The 21,601-nt window shown below is 36.4% G+C and overlaps 1 protein-coding gene across 3 annotated transcripts in view; it reads right to left on the bottom strand.

Moving 5' to 3' along the window:
• Positions 1-21,601, bottom strand: part of ppfia2 (PTPRF interacting protein alpha 2) — a 64,556-nt gene that overhangs the window by 16,993 nt on the left and 25,962 nt on the right. For all 3 annotated transcript variants that reach the window (XM_055153522.1, XM_055153523.1, XM_055153524.1), the window contains exons 2-3: positions 4,095-4,196; positions 464-628 (exon numbers count right to left, since the gene is read on the bottom strand). In XM_055153522.1, coding sequence (XP_055009497.1) covers positions 464-628; positions 4,095-4,196 — 267 coding nt within the window. The remainder of the gene's footprint in view (positions 1-463; positions 629-4,094; positions 4,197-21,601) is intronic.

Below are 21,601 nucleotides of genomic sequence, written 5' to 3'. Positions count from 1 at the left end.
CATTTCATCACCAACAGAAACTACAGAGCAAAGTAAGCATAAGGCCTTTTCTTGTAGTGTTCACCTGGCTCCCCCTGGACACTGCTGTGATGCTACAGGACATAGAGGAGAGACATCTTTGATCTCCTCAAACTGCCCTGACACAGATCTGCTCACACTACCTGCCCAGTCCTCCTGTTAAATTGCACTGAGGCCTTTGACTGAGATACAAAGGCCATTGAGAAGCGCAGTGTAAGTGTTGCAGAAAAACTTGAATTTCCCTCTGGATCAAGTATCTCTCTCTCTAGTGAAGATACTAGGGTATAACGTATACTTTCATGTCCCACTGGCATATCTATCCTCTGCAATTGTCTTATCATTAGGACCATCTGGGAAATGAGCGTGATTTTTGAGCATGATTTGGTTTTCATAGGAGTAAACCCACCCAGACATGAAGAGAACATGCAAACTGGACACACTGTACCTTCTCATCCAGTGCTTTATGGTGTTCAAACAGGGACTTGAGAGCTTTGAGGACCTCCACTTCACTGGAGACCCCTGAGGGAGACTGTGCCTGTCTCTTCACCACCGTCATCCGCAGAGACCTCTCATGTCGGGACACAAGGCACTCCAGATGTTCCAGCAGCAGCTACAGGGGGACAAACATGTAAAGAACTCCAATTAGGTATGATATTGTTACCACTGACAAATAAAAACAGTATCTGTATCAGAGCACCTGTTGAGTGAGGGATATTTTACGAGAGTGAACATTTTGTCCTCACAGTTGATGCGTTGGAAGCAGGGAAATTGGCATAAGTGTTAAGCATTTCATCAAAAAAATAAGTAAATAAATAAATAAATAAAATTATTTGGGATTTCTTGTGGGATTTAACTGCCATCAATCTTAAAAACATCTCAAACTAACAGTCAAATATTTACTTAAATCTGATCATAATCATCTTTTTCTCAAATGAACACAAGTGTAGCCAAGATAAAGGATAACCACATATTGTTTGTGAATTAAACAACAATGTTGCTCCGTTCTTGGAGCTTTAAATGCCTGAGATGTCACATCAGTGTAAAAAAGCTGGCTATGTCCAGAAGGAAACTGTTCTCGAGAAAGCATACTGTATAGTTCATTAATAAGATAAGTGGACGCTCTGGACATAATATAACAGGAAGATGTTTGTTTTAAATTAGTTATTAGATGATTGCATAAATGTTAATTAGCTGATTGCATTCATTATGTAATATTGAATACCTGGTCTCCCTTCTTTCCTTTTTTTTTTTAACCCTGATCCATTAATTGTCTGAACATGTCTTAGAAGATTTATTTATTGTCTATAAAATCAGATCAGTGTCTGAAGCATAATTAAAGTTTACTCAAACAAAACCCAGTGGAGGATTTGAGGTGATAATAAAGTGGGAAGTGATTTTGATCTGTTTTTTTTCTCAGCTGTTGTGGAAAACTCTTTAAATGCCAGACAACAGCAGATGGTAAGGAAGCCATTTGACCTGACAGATGATGACAGTAATTTTTCAAATTGTATTCAAATCATTCCAAAAAGCTTGGTGAAACTTGCAAGTAATCTAATACTATGGTAAAAGAAAAAAAAAAGAAAAAGAATAAAGTGCTTTAACTAGAATTAAGGCTACAGTGTTGCTTCCCTGAAAAAAGCTTACTGCTACTGCTATGTCCACTTAGCTAGGCTGGCACCACCTAGCGCCTCCGCTCAATTTAATTTCTCACCAGTAACCAGGTCAGGAATCAAAATACCCTAGACAGTTCGCAAAAACCCCGGAAGTGCAAGCTCAGGCACCAGACTGTCAGTATCAGTGAAAAGTCATATATTCAGTGTTGTCAACGATTCCCAATATCAAGGATTTAAAGCCGGAATAAAGAGAATGTTTGGTGAATTATATCAAGGAAAAAGACTTTATTGCCCTTCTTAGGGCCCCATTAGCGGCGCATTACATATTTCACAACCAAATAGCAGCGATTGGTTAAATGATAAAAAGTACCCGCTTACCGTTGAGCGAACGAATTCTAACACTGCAAGGTCAGACGGTTTCTATGAAGTGAAACTGGCTGATGAATCAGGCTAATGTCTACTATCACTATATTGACTTATCGTTCAATATATCATAGCTGAAACAATATATTTTAGGGCTAAATACTTATCATGTATACAATTTCTTCACAATAATGTAGAGATATTTTGCTATTTTTATGTTATAACTAGAGCCCGACCGATATATCGGCTGGCCGATATTACTGGCCGATATGGGGAACTGGAGACATATCGGCTATCGGCCGATATGCTTACTGATTTGGGCCGATATTTCACGTAGGCATGTTATACCTCGTTATAAAGCTTAGACTCTACATTATGTTCATTTAATCCAATTTACAGACAGATAAATGTCCTAATATGTGGCTCCACATCAGTATTTATCTGCGGTGTAATTTGTCTGTGTCTGTGTCTGTACTGTCCCTGAACACACCCCCACAGTCACGTCACTTCACTCACGTGCTATTGTTTACACCCGCAGCGGTGCGCAACACTGAGATTATATTCTTTTTATGGACAATCGGTTTGAGTCTGGATTAAAAGGACTTTTATTAGTTCAGACTTGTGATGTGAGGAGGAGCCTGTGTGAGCGGTGAGTGTTGGAAATACATCGACTTTGAAGCTAGTTTTGGCTATTTGTTATTAGCGATTAGCTGCTGTAGCTCCCGCACATAAACAGACTGTTTTCTATTGGTCTATTGTAAAGTGATTATATTGGCCGTATAATTGTTACTGGACCTGCACTGATATGTAAATGAGCTGTGAATAGACGTGTGAATGGTCCACATTTATGCATATAATTAATTACCGCGGTAAGAATATTTTTACGGCTAAAGGCTAATAGCGATAGTTTACTAGCTAGGAGTTATGGGTCGGTCGCGATCGAAGCGGCTCTTAGATCCGGCTCTTTGAAGCGAACAGCGGGAGCCTGCTTCTTATTGGGAGCCCTGTTTTCTCTTTTTCTCACTTTTTCTCTTCCCCTTGTAGACCCGTAGTTTGACAGCAGCAGCGGCTGAAAACGAAACTTTCAGAAATCTGCGTGTGCATAGGATAAAAAAAGTGCATATTTGGCTGCAGTTCAGCATAAAATGAATAAACCAGGACTAATCTTGGGCTCGAGTGCAGGAGAGAGATAGAAACCGAGTCCCGACACTCAGTCCTGGTTCAGTTCTGATTTAGTCCTGTTTTACACATGGTTTAAATCTGGTCCTGGTTTAGTCGTTTTTCAGTCCTGGTTCAGTTTTGCTTTAGTCCTGTTTGCAACAAAACAATCTCAAGAGTCGCTTGGGAGCCGAAAGAGCCAGCTGCTTTAGTGAGCCGAGCCAAAAGAGCCGGTTCTCCAAAAAAAAAAACTGGAATACCCATCACTAGTAGCTAGAATGTGATGCAAAAATGCCATTAGGCCAATCTACTGTATGTAAATATGATGTAAAGAGTCAAAATAACAATAAATCTTGCCTAAATAAACCCAATTTAGAATCCACTAGAGCCAAACCTAAGTTTTTTAAACAATTCAAGATTTACAGTGAATTTTTACATCACTAAATATATCGGCGATTATATCGGCTATCGGCAGCTCCAACTCTCATTATATCGGTTTCATATCGGCCACAACAAAATCCATATCGGTTGGGCTATAGTTATAACGTAAGTTGTAACATAATTTAAGATGTAGAGAGTGAAATAATAGCTTCTATGGCCAATTGTGGGTTCATTTTGCCAATAACTGGTTGCACCTCAAGCTTTTTAATGATACTGTCTATTTAAAAATTGGATCACTGGTATTATCCTCCTTTGTGACATTAGTATAAGGTATTTTCTAAATGATATTGAAGTAGAAATAAAGTTTATTGCAATATTTCGCTGTAGCAATATATCGTGTTGTATTTGTTATCATGACAGGTCTATTCCCATATGCCAATGCTTTCTGACAGTGAAAATACATTGTAACATAAATAATGAATAATTATTATTGCTGTTGTTGTTTGATCTCTGCAGTTGTGCGTGTCTTTGTTTGACCTTGAATGCATTTTCTTCACTCACCCTGGTGTTGTTCCGTTCAGCTTTCAGCTCCGATATCTCCTCCTCCTTCTCCAGGAGCTGCTCCCTACATGCGTTCAGCTCCTTGGTCAGCGCAGCAAACTCCTGGGAGAGAAGACAAATATGAGAACGGTCAGCATCACCCAATACTCTGCAATAACAGTCTTTGGTGCTTTTGGTGCTACATGATGCAACACAGTATAAGAGGACTGAAAAGAGGGATATTCATCTTTGCTAATTATTACCATGTCCTATAATTGATGTGATTTCCAACATGCAGCTAAAACAACAGACCATTAAATATAGGTGACAAGTATGCATCATCAGTGTGAAATATGATGATGATAGTAGTAATGCATACAGAGTAGTATATCATAAAAGCACTTAAAAAGACACAATTAAAAAAGCATATAATTATTGGTGATAAATTCTATTGATGTACAAAGTAACATAGGCAAACCATAATGATAAGTCACAATTATTACTGTAACAGAAGACAGCTATAATGCTAACCAGAGAAAATGATTTTGTAATAAAAACAACAATTGCTTTCACAAACCACACATATGCTCATTTGACAATTGCCCCGTTAATTAAAAAATATGTATATTTCTCTCAAATTGAAAAGGCTGTTTTTGAGATATCCCATGCTATTCTACGGTAAGAGTAATATGAAAACAATAAAATTACCAAAATAAAGACATCTAAGGTATTTCACCATAATAACAGTAGTAATATCCTAATAGATACAGTTCATCACACATTGCCATCTTCAAAGTGTATGTGCTGATTATCTGTTTTTGGTATGACACTGCTACAGAGCGTAACTGCAATTAAGTAATACTTTATTTTACAGACACACAGGGCTTGTCCTAAGAATAGGTCAGAGCCAGTGTGTTTCATCTGGGAAGGGTTCAATCCATACACGGTGGGGAAAGGATTGGATGTAATCTGTGGATAAAAGAGGATTGGTTGTATAGAGCAGAGTGGGCACAGGGCCAGCCATAGTGGACTTACACCTCACAACACACACTGGGAACGACTGCACTTTGTGTTGGAGAGCGAGGCAGACTATGGACAGAAGCTTTTAAATGGCAAGAGGAAAAGGTGAAGGGTCAACAGCGCATGTAAAGATGTTAGCCTACAGTGGACATGCAGAGCTACTCCAATATTATCTTCTTATTTATGTAAATGGATGCCAAATGTAAACACAATAAAAAATATCACTACTAGGACAAAAAAAACTCCAATATTTGTTTTGAAGATTCTCTCGAAGAAAAATGGAAAAATGGCCCCATTAACTGTAGAAGCATTCTTCCCATCACTCAGGGGAGTATTAGTGCCAAAAAAGAACCTTATTGCTGTTGGAAGGAGGGGAAACCTATATGGACACACACAGATACACAGGGAGAACATGCAAACTGCAGAAATACCCCTCCAGGTCCCAGAATTGAACTTTGTCATCCATACATTATAACAGAACAGACAATACTATATCCATTTATATGGAACTTTAAAAATTCACGAATAACCAGCAAATGCCATTATTTCTTATAAATAAATCACAGGAAGATAAGCATGCACCTTTAGACCACTGTCTTGAGTAAATAAACTACAATTTGACACATGTGCTTTGCTTGCAAATATATCTTTCCACGATGTAACCAAGACTGGGTTGAGAAAAGTCAAGGTTACAAGAGAGACATGACATAATGTAACATGTTCAAGACATGAACACCTTAAAGCTGTGGTATCTGATTTTCAAATCGTAAAAGGATAGAAAATGGGTACAGTATTAATCGATCTAGTTCATTGGCAGCTTTCACAAACCTTTGTAACATTGTTAGTATTCACATGAATGAGTGTTTGCACATGTCTACAGCTTTACAACAGCTGCAATTAAATTACAGAATGTACAATATTTTGTCCAGTGTTCCCATCTGTAGTCTATACTCGACTGCAGCACAGAATTATTCACATCATGCAGCAAATAGACTTATGTTTGTGTTAATAACTTCATTTCTATGCATATCTCAGGAAAAGACCACATGATAGATTTGAATTCCTAGGAAGCCTTGTCTCCATGCCTTGTTCTTATAAATAACCAGAAAATGCAGTGGTCAAGGTAAAGATAGACAACTGAATGGTTGAATGAACTGTAGTGTAAAAGTCTTCAGTCAGCAGAGAGCCTGAGCTGAGGAGGTTATAAATAAAAGGTGCAGATGTACATAGTGTGTGTGTGTGTTCAGAGCATCCACGAGATAGGATGTTCTCTTTTTAGTCGTTTTAGAGTGATATAAACACAAACTATGATATGACAATAATATGAGTTAGTCCTGCAGCTCAAACAAGCGTATAGGTATTCCACAAAGTTGACAACTGCAAGGAATTATCCAGAACAAAGTAAAATTGAGAGAATGTATAGTCTTATTGTTCACTGTTCTTTATCAAACACCTTGTGAGATGTTTTAATGCATTCATATTACTGCAATGTAAATAGGTCTTGTGACTTCTGTGCTTTAAAGTGCACTGACCAGCTGGACATCTGCAGCACCTCCTCCCTCCTCCGCCAGCTCCCTCTGTACCTGTATAAACTGCATTGCACTGCAGTATGTCAGCTACAGAACGCTAAGTGTGTCGACCTGAACACTTCCTCCTAAAGCTGAGCCTGTACATGCAAAAACAATTACACAAGTGGATTATGTATTTTCATGTGTCTCTGTAGAAATTATATGTATAAGGTCAAACCAAACATGCGCACCAAATAAAAGGCCCATATTAGGCTATTTTCAGATCAATGTTATAATATTCTTTCCTCATCAAAAACCCAGAGTACCAAGAGTTTCTTTTTTTTTCCCCACACATGTTTAATGCATATTTAACGGTATATTTAGGCTGAGTTTCTACCTTGTGATGTCATGTGGTAATACAGGAAGTGCTCCACTGTGTTTTTATACTCCATACACCTTCATTAGAATCATTTGGATGATTTCAGCCCTTGAACTGGCAATCTCTACTGAACAAAGGCCAAAGGTAGCTGTTAACTTGAAAACTACTGCTTCACGACATCACAAGGTGGATCAGAGAATTTTTAACTGTAGACAGGCAAAAAAATAAAGGATTAATCAGACATGTATGAATGAAACAAAACACAACTCCGAGTATGTTTTTGATGAGGTAACAGCATTATAACATGTCTAAAAGCTGATAGGAGATCCTTTCATATATTGTAGGACATTTAAAGACAAAAAGTTAAAGAAACACATAAACTGTGTCATATCCCAAGAAGCACTTAGTAAAAGTAATTACAATGTAGATCTGTCTTTCTCTTCTAATTTGGATGTATGTATTAAAATATTTGGGGGTTTAGCAGGTTAGAAAGAGGTACTCAAGAGGAAGGAATCACATTGCAAGAGTCATCTAAGTTGACTCGGAAATAAAAGCTATATTAGTACATTCTCCATTTTAAAACAAGAAAATAATGTAATACCGGTTATACTGTAGGCCTTCTTGATATACATCACAGAATGGAGGACACCGGTGGACAGGCTGCGGTTACATGTCCATCATTTCTTGTGTTAAATATTGAAGAGGCTGCTGTGTGCTGAGTGAGCATGTTGTCCGCTCAGACTCTTACAGGTGAGTTTACAGTAAGTGACAAGTGCAGCAGTCACCGAGCATCGACCAATGAAGATGCTCTCTGCAAAGCCAAGGACAGAGGATACGGTTCAGCTGTAGCTCTTATACAGCTACAGGAAATGTCAATATTACGAAAACATGAATGCTGCAGTGTTTGTTAGCTTTACACTATACAGAATACAAATAAGGCCGCATGTTTAGTTTACCTACCAGAGCATATTATTTACCCTACAAGGCAAGATGCCAATAGGCCTGTCACAATAACACATTTTGAAGCATGATTTATCATCAATATGGTGATAAACGATAATACTGAATCCACTTTATGCCACTGACACAAAAACAATAAAGCAGAATATTCCCAGTAAATCACTTAAAAAAATACTATATCATTAAAATGCTGCAACAAATAAATAGCAGAATGAATCAGTAATTAGCCATACATGTAGAAGTTATTTATTTTACCTTCTACAGATTCTTTTTTCTTACCTAAAAATAGTAAAAAATCTCACCACATTTGCAAAGAAATTGTACACATGATATAAAGTATATAGTTCCAGCTTTCATATACTGAATGCTAGTAATTTTTGTGACAGGCCTAGATGTCAATTATTACATACTAGACTTTAGTGGAAACACACAACTTAAAAACAACAACAAATTTAGACCAAAACAAAACATTAGCTTAGGATTCAATTATTTATTGCAGCAATTAGTATTCCTAATTAGAAAATAAGCAGAGGCTAAAGTATGCAGTCCATCCACCAACATAAATTTAACTTTAATGAGACAATGAGACCAGATCTGTGAGGTTTTTTTTTCTTCCCAAATGTCAAAAAATTAGAACATGCAACAATTGGTAATGTTGAGGGGAAAAAAAAAACATATCTGCAAATAAGAAACACACAGATTACACAATGTATTTGACAGAAGTGTCTATACTGAAAACAAACAGCTTCCAACTTTCATTAACTACGAGTCATGCATCAACAAAAGAAAAGCAGTGAATTTTCTCTCACGACTAATGTGGCGTTTTATTCCATCTGATTGCCTGTAATTATTTTGGAAAGGCTACCACCAAGCACTAAAGCAGTAAATGAGCTCAACAAACAACATGGCAACCAACAGTAAAATTACAATATGAGCTTTTGATGACATTGGACTGGAAATAAATTTAAACCCATGCAGATTATAACTGTCATATCAGTAGGCCTGTCACAATAATTACTATATCGATGGTCAATATATGAAAAATAGACCAATGGATCAGTTTTTATCGTGTGTACTTTTACTTTGCACAACCACACATTTGTTTATTTTTATATGATAAGATTTGTATCAGTACTAGGGGTGTAACAATATTCAAATCTCTCAGTACAATATTTTTACAATATGCATCTCATGTTATTAAGTTATTTTGTGGAGGCAAACAAAATTGTGAAAATGTTACTTTTCCTTTTAAAATGCCTTGAAAAGCCTTTGATTCTGATTCTATAAATACAATAATTAAGATTCAAAAGTGCTTAGTAACAGTTATTTCTTCATACTGTCATGATCATGGTCTATGTAGTTCACTTCGTTCTTTTGGCTCATGCTGCACCATAATAATAAATATAAACAAAGAGTCTTGTAATTCGATATATACTGTATATATTATTGTGAGACCTTTGGCAATACGGTATCACAATATTTCGCTTATTGTTACATTCCTAATCAACACAGACAGATTAAAAACAGCTACAAAAAAGGTCATCTTGTGTGAGGGTGTGCAGAGTGGTGATTTACAATAACCTTTACCCGTCAGGGAGTCGCTGTCTGTGCCATAAAGACTGCTATGGGCCAAGCTGTAAATCTGAGGGAAAATTATAGCCTGACAGTACAATATACTACGCTTTCACTGCCTTATAACTAATTTTGTCCTTTCTTCTTGAAGACCAAAGAGCTGTCGTGCCTTCACAGCCTGCAGGAACACACTCAGCCATCACTGCATCCACAACAACTATACAAGTAAAAGTAGTTGTATACAGAGTCATCAAAAGTGGTTGCATTCACTCCTGAAAGCAAAGACCAAGGATAGCTCTCCACTGTTAAACATTAATAATTCAAACATGTGAGTAGAAATATAACCCTGGATGCAATAATTTTAGATATATTCATTTCCCCAGTCTCTGCAGAGGGCTGTGTCAAATGGCACTAAGGAAAAGCTCTCCTTACAAGTCATACTTCGACCTCAAGGTGAAGAAGAAAAAGAAACAAACTTAAAAATATTTTAGTATATCTGAAAGTGATAGTGCAGAAGTACTAAGGATAGAGGAGAGGTGATAAAGCTATAACACAATATAAATGTGTTGTAGCTTTATATATATTCAATATATAAAGCGGAAAATTGTATATTCAATTTTCAGCATATTCTTTCACGTGTTCTTTCACTGCTTTCTTACATAGATTTTGCACCTTAGAGCTTCATAGGCAGAGGGGCGGCATACTGCAGTGTAGGTTTTACAAGCACAGCCAGAAATGTCAGATAATCCATCATCTTTAACTCTTGAAAAGGAAAGTTTCAGCAAGGTTGAGGTTATTGCTGACAGTTTTAAATGACTCAAGCAGTGGACAAAGGTTCACACTAACTATGATTGTCTATAGGCAATTGCTTTGACTTTTAGGTTAGGTTATAATTGTTCCCACTAAGGATTTATTTTGTTAACTAGTAAAAAAGAGCAGCAAAAAAAAACACATAGGTTTATTCTGAAATATAGTGACAAGAAGTATTAATTTAAAAAATATCTGATTCTCCTTTCAGTACAATATTCAGAATCAAGTACTATCTAGCATTTTTATAACAGCAATAATAGTAGGCAAGATAATGTGTACAATGTTATGAGCTAGTACACGGACACATTTAGAAGTCTATGATGTAAAGCAAAAAGTCAGCGATGAGACAGCACTGGGAAAGAAAATGACTGCACCCTGTACTGTTTAATAGGCCATTCTCACCACCATTATTTTCTTGAAATATAAAATAATTATTTGGGGTTCAAAGTCCTTGTAATGAGTTTAACAAGTTTAAAAGAAAACACACTGCACTGTGAAACAGACAAGATGAAAGCCTCAAAATGTGAGCTTGTAGAAGTAAATCAAAGTCGGGCGCCAGATAAGCATGGCAATTTGAGCTCACTGATAACCAACAGAGCTGCTACATTTGTAAAACTCATCGGACAAGTGCTGGGATTTTTGAAGATTACTATATAGAGAAGGTGAACGTTAGAGGACATATGATTCAGGCCCTGTCCATGCAGATAACATCCAGTGACAGCCGAGATAAACAAGCCCTCTCTCCACACTTCAAAGGAGCAGATTGTGTGATGTGGGGCCCGAGTTGATAAGAAACGCCGGCGTCATCTGGAAAACCAAAGCTTCACAGCAGGACAGAGACCAAACGGACAACGCGGGCAAGCAACGGGAAGCAGGTGCAACAGATGTTTTCTCTACACTGCAATGCCAATCTGTCATGTTAAAGGAGTTTAAGATGAATTGACCTTTCCTTCAGATGAATACCAAATACTACAGGCAAAAATCATGTTTTGGCTGGGGTAGTGGTGCAGTGGGGTAAGTAATCGTTCTATAACCAGAGGGTTGTTGGTTTGGATGCTGCCTGAGCATATACTGTTGTACACCCATATCTCTAGTAATAATTTTAAAGGTGCGCTGTGTAACATTTCTAGTGGAGGGTCTGCCACCTGATATCTCCATGGAAATGTTATGTAGATTAAACCTATCTATCACAAGGGAGACAAGCAGGTTACAGCACTACACAACATTACAATTCAGATCTGTGGAGAGTCGCCCATATTCACAGAAGCAATTATTGTATTTTTGAGCAATAGAAACACCCATAATTAATAAATGTTAAAAACAGTATAGTATGAAACATTCCAGGCATAGTAAGTGGGTGGCAGTCTCTGCACCAGCAAAGTTGTGCAGTGCACCTTTAAGGGTAAAATAATGCCAAAATAACGATGCAGTGACCCCTGACAAACAGAGATGTAGCCAAAAACTAAAACTGTTGTGGTCAATTTTGCATTCAAAATAACAAATTTCCAAAGCTTTATGGTGAAATGTCAGGTGCATTTAAGCTCAATATTAAACCTTATTTGATATAAATCTCCTCCATTGTCCTGCCTCTGGACTTTCATCATCTGAGGATCAATGAGCACAGCTTTTATCACTTCCTCACAGTCCTTTGCAGCTCAGCTCCCTGCGTGGCTTCTGTGGACTACAATACTGTCATAACACAAGGTGGAGAATCAATCATATTTAACATACTAGGGACATTTGTCAGAGTGAGGGACAGGGACAGAGAGACACTGGACAAACTGCTCTCCATCATGGACTCTTGTTCACCCACTGCACCAGACTATAGAGGGACAGAAGAGCTCATTCTCCAACAGGCTCCTACAGCTCTGCACAAACAGTGAGAGATACAGGACTACATTCATATCGTACTCCATACAGATGTACCACAACTCACTGTAATGTAGCAGATTAAACCATGTCATATTTTCTCTATATTTTATTTGCGCTTGTACCTATACATTTGAATAATTATGCATTTTTTGACACCAGTTTCCTGCTAATTTTTCCTATTTATTTAGAATTTACTATTACCATGTATATTTGTGCTTTATTATTATATTTATTATGATTATTATTTACTCTGTCCAAATAATTTCCTTTGTGGATCGATATAGTTTGTCTAAGTCTATACTGCATTCCTGAAAGATGTGATAATGTGTTAAAACCAGACATGCTATATTAAGTACTTTACTACTTATTTCCCTCACTTTTGTAAATATTGCAAATTATTATTATTATTATTATTATTATTATTATTATTATTATTATAATTAGTTAGTAGTAGTAGTAGTAGTAGTAGTAGTAGTAGTAGTAGTATTAGTAGTAGTAGTATTATAGTAGTCTAATAGTAGTTTACTAATAGTATAATAATAGTATACTACTACTACTATTACTACTACTACTACTACTACTACTACTACTACTACTACTACTAATAATAATAATAATAATATCACTCTTTCCAAATATTCTCAATCTCTTGTATCTTTAAAAATATGTAAATGTTAGATTTGGAGACCTAAAACAGACAATCAATACAATACCATTCCTGTATCTAAAAATACTGTTCTACAGGTTCAATATTTTACTTTTTCTTTTCTTGTCTCTCTACATATAAAAACTGAATGCCAAATGGTCTGTGACACTGATCAAAATGAATTAGTGTTTATAGCATTTCATTGAGGCACTTTGACATTTTACAAAAGGTCTGCAGCATGAAAGGACTAGAGTCATTGCATTCAACAAAAATAATTAACTAGAATTTAGTTCCTTGCACTATAGCTGAATGGTTGTGAGTATTGCAACTGTAATGACATAACATGAAAATATTTTGATCGATGTTGGGTAAAATCTCAAAACTCAGTTATATAGGGTGAGGTCTCTATGGTACAACCACCACTTAAAACACAATATTTACACGACTGCAATTTTGATTGTGATATAACTGTCCTACTGCCCTCATATTTACGTAAAACTAACCATGTTTATGATATACAATAATATATAATGTGATGCAAAATTGGGTGATGGCAGATACAGCACATACAATCAGCGAGTATGTCTGTCTACTATCAGGGTTGCAGATCTGCTCAAAAAAGGTTAGCCTGCTGTACTGGCAAATAACACCAACTCAATAAACATGCAGTCCTAAGAAACAGTGACACTATTGTGTCAAATGTGTGTCACAACACTGCAGTGATTGGTTTCAGCAGGTGGTAATGACACATAATTATATTTCCTGAATTCCCAATGAGTTGTTGTTGATTAAGACACATTTTTATCTGGACTGGTGTTGATTACAAGTGCGCTGATTGGGCAAAAAGGAGGCCAGTAAACACATACAATGAAATGACAAAATGTTGAGATTTACATGATAATGATAATGACAAAAGATAAGCCAGCTGTGTTTGTTTGCCTGTAACAAACATACAATTTAATTACATAATTAGATATTGTTTAAGTGGATTACTAATTAGCCAAAATAAGCAAGTAAATACTAGATTGAAACATATAAAGCACATCATATTTTTGTATGTTTTTCATTTTTGTATTTGATAAAAATAAAATGTCTGAATAAATAGATGTGGTCAAGGAACATGTAATTATTGTGAATAAAAAAGTTAAGCCAATAAAATGAATTCTAATGTTCACCAATTGAGTTTCAGTAGATTCTGAAAGCCCTTTGTTGCTGTAATCCAACTTCAGACAGTTTTGCTGACCAGTGAAGGGGCAGCAGGCTACAGGAGGCATTGCTTTTCTTTGACCCATGATCAGTGTCAAAAGAGAGTTCACAATAAATTAGACATATTGCAAGGTCCACTTCACCAATTTATGATAATGCTTTCATGTGGTTTTGCATTCATCTAAAGTACAACTTTCTGAGTGGCAGCTTCACATGACCATGACCACCAAGTCAAGTCTGAAAAACTGACTTTCATTACTCTATGTCTAAAAAGAGTTCACAACAAATGATGGATGAATGATTTTTTTTTTAGCTATAATCTGGTGCGGAACACATTTGTCTTATGAGCTTAATGTCTCTGTACATTGTCACTTCAAATAGAAAATAAACTAAAACAACCAAATTGAATAGATTGTAAGGTATTTTGTATCATGGGAAACATTCATCTTCAGAGAACTACTATCTGTAAAATCTAAAATAGATTCTGCAGAAAATATTCACTCACACAGATTGTGTTCTCAGCATCCAGCCAAAAGCAAAGGTTGAGTGAGAGAACACCAATCCTTGAAAAAAGTTCACATCCAGTATCATGGTGAATAATGTTACTCACTTCACCTGTCAGTAGTTAAAGGCCTGATCTGATTCACATGCTATTCTTCACAGTAAGGGAGCTCTCTTTTGTGCAGAGGCCCTCAGTGATGTCTTAATGCAATAAAGGGTCACACCAAGGGCAAAGGACAACAGATCAGTAGACGATGCACTATCCAAGAAAAGTCCAACACTATAACACTCAAAACATGGCTAAATAATAAATAAGGGATCATCCAGAGTCCATGCGTTATTTCTTGGGTTATTTGGGTGCAGTCAGTGTTGTTGTGCTATGTAAAGAAACACATGGACAACTCACTGGTTACAGCTGCAGTGAGAACTCATCACTGGAATATTGCTTTACTATGTACACTTTTTTGGAACAGACTGTGTTGCCAGATCACAAGCACCATGTGGAGTAGTGCTCTGGTGGGATGAAGGGTTGCCAGATATATGCCTGAAGTCTCAAGGGTGGGCCGCTGTCAGAAATGTGTCATGAAGCGTCAGGGGTCTGCGGTTGCCAACACTACATCAGATCGTGACAGCTCTGTGTTGCCAGATTGGTCTCAGCCTGAATCGTAGTACAAGGATGGCGAACGTCCACTGAAGGCTATGCTCTAAATCTGTTTCCCAGCCCCTTATATGCCAGAGGAGCTGGATGCAGTACACCACATACTGAGAACTACTCTATAAAAACTACTGACTATGTTCTCACTGTAAGGAAAGTCAACCACCTTTACACTTTACATATTGCCTGTTAGCAACAAAAGTCCAGTAGAGAAGTTCCATCCATTTCCTTCTGCCCTTTCTCAGGTCAGGTTGAAGGGGAGGCAGTCCAGATTATTCCTATCACCCACTTTAACACCAGTTTATCTGGAGGCTTCCCAGGCCAGTTATGGTGCATATGTTCAATAGCTTTCTAAAGGGACTACTCTCAATATCAGAGTAACAGATTGGTCTTTTTAAATTACAAATGCAAACCTCACTTGAATAAGGGTCAATGCCGATTTCGATACTTAGATTTATAGGCAAACTTTATTGATCCACAAGGGAAATTATTTTGGCACAGTAGCTCACACATACCGTAATGATAACTAAAATACCATAATGATACCTAAATGCCATAAATACTATACCAACCTAAATACCATAATGATAACTAAAAAAAAGTTTTTCGACAATAAAACAGGACTTATAAAATTTATTATGCCAGTCAAGAACGGTCTTAAAGTATTCAGGAAAGGTCCAATTTCACCCTATCTATGTGATTTGCTTCAGAACTATGAATAATTCAAAATTAATGATTGACAACCCTTGTGTGTCAGAGAGGCACAATTTAAATTAGGAATTTGCTCTATATTTTGCCCAGCATCACCAGTGAACAGATGCATCCATGGAAACATGTAAATGCTAATCAGTTGCCGTGATCTGCTATGAGCTGCAACCCGACAGGGAATCCTAGCCTACAAAAGCTGCTATTTTTATCCCTTGCTAAGTTCTGCCACTGCCTGTCCCGTTCATTAAAGCCAGAGCTTCCCCAGACAAAAGGCAATAATTAAAACTGGAATCTAAACAACAAAACAAATTGGATATGCCACTTTATTCCTGCAGGAACACATTTGGTGAAGGTTAAAGGGAACTAAAGGAGTATTTGAACTCTATACATGATAGCACAAAGCATACGTAATGCATGGTCATATAGAGGGATTTGAAAAGTAGTTTTACTTCAAATTTCCTCAAAATATCTACCAGAATTTTAACTTTAAGACACAGTAAAATAATATGTCAAGAATTTAAAAGAGTAGTTTCAGAAAATAATGTATAGCAGTATTAAATGTTTGAGATATCCATAACATACATCTTGGGATTTTGTATTTCATAATTTAATCCGATTCAGCCTCAAGTAGAAGCATTTCTTGCATCTACAACTGGAATGAAACAGCTCATGTCACCTAGGAAACAAGTATTCTTCTCCTCCAGCATCGTTACCATAGTAAAGCATGTGACCTCTCCCCTTTACAGAGCAGTCAGGCGATAGCAACATTATTCTGCACATGCCACAAGGGTCTATAATGTCACAACCAAGACATATCTTAACAGGGATTGTCTGTGAATAAACCATTTGACTTCCATTTTATATAGTCCAGAGACAATAGCATTCACACTCCAAATAAAAATACCCTATTGGCTATCAGCTATAACACCAGAAGCTGAAAAAACATATTGACAAGCTAAAAAAAAATTACAGCCTTGTCCACCCACACAACCAGTCGTTGACATAAAGCAAACTGCAGCCTTAACACATGACAATAAATATTTCTCTACTTCACAATCAGTTTGTTTCCAGTTAGATTCTTGGATTGGATTTTCTCACCCACACATTGTTTCTGAAAAAGATGCAACAATTATTACAGCTGCTAAGACCTTTCAATCACTGCATAGGGAGCGTAAACAAAAAAGATTGCAAGCTATGAACCAGTCATTAACAGCAGCTAGTTAAAATTCTGACTATAGGTTGAAAAATAAGATCCACATGAAAAAAATCTATTTTCCTACTTGGATTTAAATAGATATATAATGCTATATATCAGGTTTAGATCAGGCTTATTGATCTAAAACGACTAAATATAGAAACGTTTCCATTGACTTGAGAGCTGTTCAAACTGATTCTCTGCTGCTGGCATGGTGTATTTGTTTCACATATCATGTCATGCATTTATTAACCAATCACAACTAAGTACAGAAACATGAGTGAGACAAGTGATAAAACAAGTGATAAATTCTCTGTGCGCGTTACCCTTGAATGCTGGACAATGTAAGACTACTCAAACATGCATGAATCACTCAAAGTATGACTTTATTATAATGATGTAGGACAACCATTATAACATGGTTAAAGCTTGTAGAAGTTAATCTAGCATATTATATCTCCTTTAAGGAAATAAACCTTTAACAAATGAGCTTGTAACTGTAAATCACGTGATCACCAATGTAAAGGGCAGCTTCAGGGCACAGAGGAGGTTCAATAGAAAAGCCATGCATCAACTTGATGTCTGCTTCCACTGGGATTTGCATTGGTTCTGCTACAGCTACGGTGCTCTACAGTACAGCCCTTTACTGTGTTTGAACAAATCTTCACTTGTAGACTTTGTTAACCCACTCCTTTGCTGCATATTACATTAACAAAATTCCTCTCAAGAAAGCAGTTTCTTTTGTTTGTGAGACTTATGTATTGGTGCTTGATGATAAATGTTTGAAAAACAGATTTAAGATTTAATAAAATGTTCTTAAAACTCTTCTTCAGCCCATAAATACCAGTTAAATTTTGTCCACAAGTACAAAGTGAAGAGAGAAAATCTATGAGAATGATTCATTTGACAGTATGCAGTTGGGCACCAGTAGAGAAGTGGTTCACTCATGCAGAACCAAGCTCTGCCTCCAAATCCAATTTTCCAATAGAGGATGGCTTTAAAAGACAAAAGCTGGTCAGGCATGACTGGACTCCACACCAACGGTCTAAGTTTAAGTCCTCAAATTTCAAATTAAAGTTTACAAAGACATTATGAAGTTGGAAAGAAAATAAAAGGAACATGTTTTTAATCTTTATTCACAGATGTATCAGAGAGCCACAACCAGCCATCAATGACTCACACATGCTACATTATGGAAATCCAATTCACTCATTAAAATGCAACTTAATTTTAATTCTTTTCAACCTTGCCTCAACAACTGTCTGTATTTGATCCAAACAAGAGAGTGGTGAGTCAGAACAAAATGAAGAGCATGTGTAAAACCCAAATCCATGTGTCTAAAACTGTATTAGGAGATTCTCCCTTCAGTGTTTCTTGGTGGATTCATCTTTGATCTGAATATAGTGACCATACAGTGAAATATACAGTAAAAATGTACCACAAAATTAGACAAATGACTCAAAATCAACATTCACTTCCATGTGCCTTATTACAAAATAGGTACATAACTGGAAAATCACATTTATCTACACAGCCACTACTCAAAAGTACGTTATCTTTATGAAAAACAAACAAAAACTAACTGTTCTATGTATCATTTAGGTCCAGGGCATCCACTTGTCATTATATGTGCTGCTAAACACATTTTGGCTTTAGAGGCTCTGCAGTGTGCCTTTGCAAAGACACACACTCACACAAAATCTTTCCATTTAGAGATTGAGGCTTATCACAAATAGACAGACATCAAAGCAGCCCAGGGAATTACTCCAAAGTGACTCTCAGAAGATGACAAAATTGAGACTACAGAATATTGACTCTTTTGCTACCAAACTTTAATATTTATAGGAATCATATACTAGTTTAACCTCATGAAACAAACTAGAATATATGAAGGTCAGTGCATCATATCACTAATCAACATCAACAATTGTAACACGACTGCTGACCTAAATCAATGAAGTTTGACCAGGGCTGTGCAATTAATACAATCAAGATTCAGTCATTCTTTATTGTCAATGATGTGCTTAGGTCTTTTTAATAGAGAGATCTACAGCTAATCCTGTCAGTGAAGAATGTGGTTTGGAGTACAACTGGAGAAAAAAAAAGTGTTAAATCGCATTCAATTTAAGTCTGCATAGTTTTTAGTTTAATATTTATCAAATGTTTTTGTTTGTTTTTAATAAGACAACAAAACAACATGAACCAAGATAAATAAAACGATGATATGATATGAGAAATTCATTTTTTTGCCTTATTGTCCAGCACTAAGTTTGAAGTCATGCATTCACAAGTTTAAATGTGCAGGCAGTGATAGGGGTGTCATTGTCCCAAATTCAAAACCCATCCCAGAGATATATACCTTCCTATCAAACAAGAGAAGAGAACCAACTTGACGATGAGATCTGACTACCAAAAACCTGAACTGGTAACACAGGAGACCTGCAGATCACGAAACAAGTATGACTGATGTGAAAACAGCAGCACGTTATTTCCTGTGCGGTGGATAACATCATGGATAGCAAGCAGGAAGTGGGTCTGTTTGGGGAATCTGAGGAAATGAATAAAGAGGCAATGGCTCTGTGGCAAAAGCAATACCCAAACCTGTCATATGTTAGAGCCCCCTTCATCTCCTCATAAATCACAGAGGCACATATTTGTATCGTGCATTTCATACAACAGGGTCAAAAAGAATGAATACACAAGCGTCATATTGTAATTTGCTGTACAGAACACTGGAAAAAGGGAGAAACTGACAAGGAATTGTAACAAAAATAGGCCTGGGCTGGGCTATATTGCAAAAATTGTTTAATCACTTTTTCCCTTGTATTGATGAATCACAATGACACTTTTTATTTAAAAACAAATAAATATGGCTCTTAGTTTTATGACAAGTAAATTAATTTTTCAAATTTATTCATTCAAAGTCTGAACATTGGTCCACTCTATACAGTTTTACTGACTGCAGATTGGCTGTTAATCTGTTCAAACGCCCCAAGATTATTTGAAAAGGATAATCTCTTGACTTAATTAAATTTAGATTAATTGCTCTGCTAAACTAGACTTTATTGAAACTCCTTTTTATTGATCCTGAAATAATGAATAAACTCTTCCTTTTTGCAAAACATGATGTGCAGTTCAAGTCACTCATTGGGAAATGACAGTCAACCAGTCAATACACATATGTATATAAAAAAAAAAAAGGAAAAGCAATGTGAAGCATGGCTATCACACCACTAACAGCAACTATCGTGCTAACAAAATGTGCTATCATGGATGGATAAAATTGATAGAAGTGTATAAATAATTCAATGAAGACAGCACACAGTGATCTGATTTTCTCCTAAAAGTTGCTTTTACATTACACTGTACTGAGGAAAAACAGAAGAACAAAAGAAGCTGTAATATTTTTTATGTAATGATCAAATTATTTATAGTCACACTTTTGGAATATAACTGGATTCACCCATTACATTAACAATAGGCGCATTTATGTGACCTACTACATTATCAGGAGGAATTTCAGTGGCCTTGTCCAGGTCCCCAGTACTAAGAATTAGCCATTACTCAATCAGCGGAGAACTGATACAATTATGCTACAGTCATCTCAAACCCATCTCATACATTTACTTGTGCACCAATTTCATTATATACTGAAGTTAATAAAATCATAATTACCATAATTACCTGCAGCAGTTCTCATAAGATTATTTCCAACTCATTCCAGGGAGAATGTTGGACAAGGCACAAACTGTATGGGCACTTTGTGCACTCTAGAGGAAAGACACTCACTCTACTTTGAAGCAATTTAGAGAAAATATAAGAAGATAGAATTGGTATTTTTAAAAGGTCTATTTCAGGTGGAATATAACATGACACTAATCAAGACCGCTCCTATTTGTACAAAGAGTGTGAATCTTTTGTGAGAGAACTACTGTATGTGCTGAATGTTGGTGCTGCAATCCAGTTACAAAATTTATAAAAAGCCAAACATTATTTAACAAAGCCAAAGATGAATCTGTAATGTTGTGTTTGTTTACATGCTTACTGAAAAGAGGATGTAATCTTCTTCATTGTTATGGAAATAAAAAGAAAAAGAAAAGGTAACAGCAGGTGGCATGGAAGAAAATTACTGTAGCCAGCACAGACCCAGCACAAACCCTACAATTTGTGTTATGCAGTGTGCCACTGAAATGCACAGATTATGTCACTGTGTAAAGTGTGCAGACATAAGTGATACATGTTACACAATCGGCATCGAAATGTTCAGAAACTTTGATTATGTGAAGACCAATCTGTTGTAATTACTGCCTGCAGATTACAGCAGCTTTTTCAATATCTCTTTATTGACTGCAATTTGTAAACCAGATACCAAAACATCAACCAAAGAGGTTTTTGACAACTCACTGACAAAATGATTGAATGTTTCGTCACTATTCTTAATAATGTGCATCATAATCAATAATGCAAAACAGACAGTAATCTCTCTCTACCAGCAA

The sequence above is a fragment of the Boleophthalmus pectinirostris genome, unplaced genomic scaffold, assembly GCF_026225935.1.
Source record: "Boleophthalmus pectinirostris isolate CB_2022bp ecotype Guang Dong unplaced genomic scaffold, ASM2622593v1 HiC_scaffold_18, whole genome shotgun sequence".
NCBI classification, from domain to species: Eukaryota; Metazoa; Chordata; class Actinopteri; order Gobiiformes; family Gobiidae; genus Boleophthalmus; species Boleophthalmus pectinirostris.
This window is presented reverse-complemented; position numbering and strand designations above follow the sequence as displayed.